Source organism: Penaeus vannamei, unplaced genomic scaffold, assembly GCF_042767895.1.
Source record: "Penaeus vannamei isolate JL-2024 unplaced genomic scaffold, ASM4276789v1 unanchor3512, whole genome shotgun sequence".
Lineage (NCBI taxonomy): Eukaryota > Metazoa > Arthropoda > Malacostraca > Decapoda > Penaeidae > Penaeus > Penaeus vannamei.
Genome location: NW_027216494.1, coordinates 1 through 2,500, shown reverse-complemented (window position 1 = coordinate 2,500; position 2,500 = coordinate 1). Strand labels below are relative to the sequence as shown.

The 2,500-nt window shown below is 44.7% G+C and overlaps 1 protein-coding gene across 1 annotated transcript in view; it reads right to left on the bottom strand.

Moving 5' to 3' along the window:
• The window catches only part of LOC138861250 (perilipin-2-like), a 9,499-nt gene extending 7,005 nt beyond the window's left edge, over window positions 1-2,494 (bottom strand). The window contains exon 1 of the mRNA XM_070120180.1: window positions 2,301-2,494. Coding sequence (XP_069976281.1) covers window positions 2,301-2,447 — 147 coding nt within the window. The 5' untranslated portion in view covers window positions 2,448-2,494. The remainder of the gene's footprint in view (window positions 1-2,300) is intronic.
• Between the last annotated feature and the right edge of the window lie 6 nt (window positions 2,495-2,500).

The following is a 2,500-nucleotide window of genomic DNA, read 5'->3' as shown; positions in this document are numbered from 1 at the left end:
TAGAAAAATGCAACATAAGTCTATAGCGCTGTCAAGTAGCAGCGCGCACTTCCTCAAAACTTGCACTTTAAAGCTTCGCTCGGAAGCCTGCGTAACTGAGAACGCAGGCGTCGGGCTGTGCGATCTGCATTTCCCTTTGATTTTGCCTTACTGATAAAAACAGGTCGAGAAAGGTTTTCACGATAGTAGTAGTCGTGAGATATTTCCGGTAATTTTCTATATTACCTTCGCCTCATCGAGATCGACGATTTTGGTATCGTTGGATTCCTCTCACTATCCACATTCCAAATATGTAGGTCTTATCGCGCGGAAACCCCCCGTTAGCGAGAAACTTGGCCCCGATTGCAAGGGCGGGTATGGAAGGTTCTAGAGAAAATCGAGGTTAAATAACACTAATAATATAACCCGCAGTGAAAATAACCATGGTTATTCATATGACTTTCCATTGCAGGGGGCTGCGCCCCCTGCGACACCCCCTGGGTGGGGGGGCCTGCCGCCCCCTAACCCCCGCCGAGGAAACAAAACCTCCATCACGTATTCCCGGCAGGCTAGAGCGTTACACAATTTTCGTCGATCGCGGAGCGGCGGACGTATGACATTTACCTCGTAACATTCCCACTGAATCAGCATACTACCCTTGACATAGTCAGCATTGTATACACATGATTGTAGTATAATCAGGATGAACAGAGTATACCATGAACAGAAGAGCGCCCTCGTCGGCGGGTTTTGCGCCTCTCTCGATGTTACGCCGATGGCCTCAAGGTTGAGTTTCCCGTCCCCTGGAACCACGATTTTCGAAATCCTAACCGAAATAACCGTCGCATTCAGTACTTCGCCATGGCCGCCGCGATGACAGTGTGTGAAGAAGAACGTGTGCACTCTATCCTGCCGTGAATACGTGGTGGAGATTTTGTTTCCTCGGCGGGGGTTGGGGGGCGGCAGCCCCCCCCCAAGGGGGGTCGCAGGGGGCGCAGCCCCCTGCAATGGAAAGTCATCTGAATAACCATGGATATTTTCACTGTGGTTTAATTATTAGGGTAATTTTCTATACTACGTCCGCCGCTCCGACAACGTCGCCCCCGATATAGTGCCCAAGTTTTCCGGTAACAAGGGGTTTTCGCGCAATAAAACCTACATATTTGGATTGTACAGAGTGAGAGGAATCCAACGATACCAAAATCGTCAAAATTACTATATTACGTCCGCTGCTTCGACCGCCGCTCCGACATCGTCGCCCCCGATATAGTGCCCAAGTTTGCCGCTAACGGAGGGTTTCCGCGCAATAAAACCTGCATATTTGGATTGTGCAGAGTGAGAGGAATCCAACGGTACCAAAATCGTCGATATCAGTGAGGCGAAGGTAATATAGAAAATTACCACATTTCCTTAAGAGTAAATACGCTTAAGAATGATAATGCAATATGAGGATATTATTCCTTGATTCAATTTTTGTGTTATATGATGATATACTGTTTTCATTGAAAAATATGTATGCGAAAGTATTGCTAATTTGTGCTAGTTTGTAAAGTGACCGCACCCTCTGAGTCCCTAATACTCCACAAACAGCGTCGTACATTTTTGTCATTTACCGATAAATATGAGGCCGCTGCAGCTTAACCTAAGTGGTATCCTATTCTATAAACATGCCTGGCAGAAGTTTTAAATGTACATTAGATCTTTTCCTATTTTAGTAATTATTACGCATATTCTTTACTTCAGTATTGCCTATTGCATCGTTAAATAATCATATTCAAAAGAGATATTGCAGCACTGGCTTTACACAAGGGAGTTTTGAAACCCTCCCTAGAGTCCCTAACTCCACGGACATCAAAGACTTCATGTTTGTTTATCTCTGGATGAAAGTACATCAAAACAACTCAAGCATTCAAATGTCTTGCCACAGAGTAGACGGAGTGACCGCACCCCTCCGAGGTTCTCCCTAATACACGAGCCAAGCTCGGAGCGCTGTATTTCTTTACTGAGGCCCGCGACCTGCTGTTGTAACCTATTTTCTTCATTTCTGGTTATTTTTGCCTACGCATATTATATCATGAATCAAGTAGATTTTCACACTCTTTATGAGTGTTCTTCGACTTCCTGTATCCTAATGCGGTCATTGTGTAAAACACCTTGTACAAACGTCGCGGAAACTACGATTTAAGGGCACGAAAGAACTCTTTATATCATTTGCTATGGAAAATAACAAAAGTTACGCGCACATCACAACGTTAATAACTGAAAGATGCAATAGTAATTGAAGATCGGATGGTTGTGTGAAACTAAAAAAAAACTCTTACCTGAGTAGTTTTGTAAGCGTGTGAAACGAGGGCGATGGCGTCGCTGAGCGCAGGCAACAGCAAGACTCTCTCAAAAAAGCCTTCTGCAGCGGGTGCCGCGTCACTCGAGTTTGGTGCCATTTCTGGAAAACATTGATAACCACTCATTAAAGTTAGCTTAAAAGAATGGTGTGAAGAAAGATGAGTTTAATGAACTATAG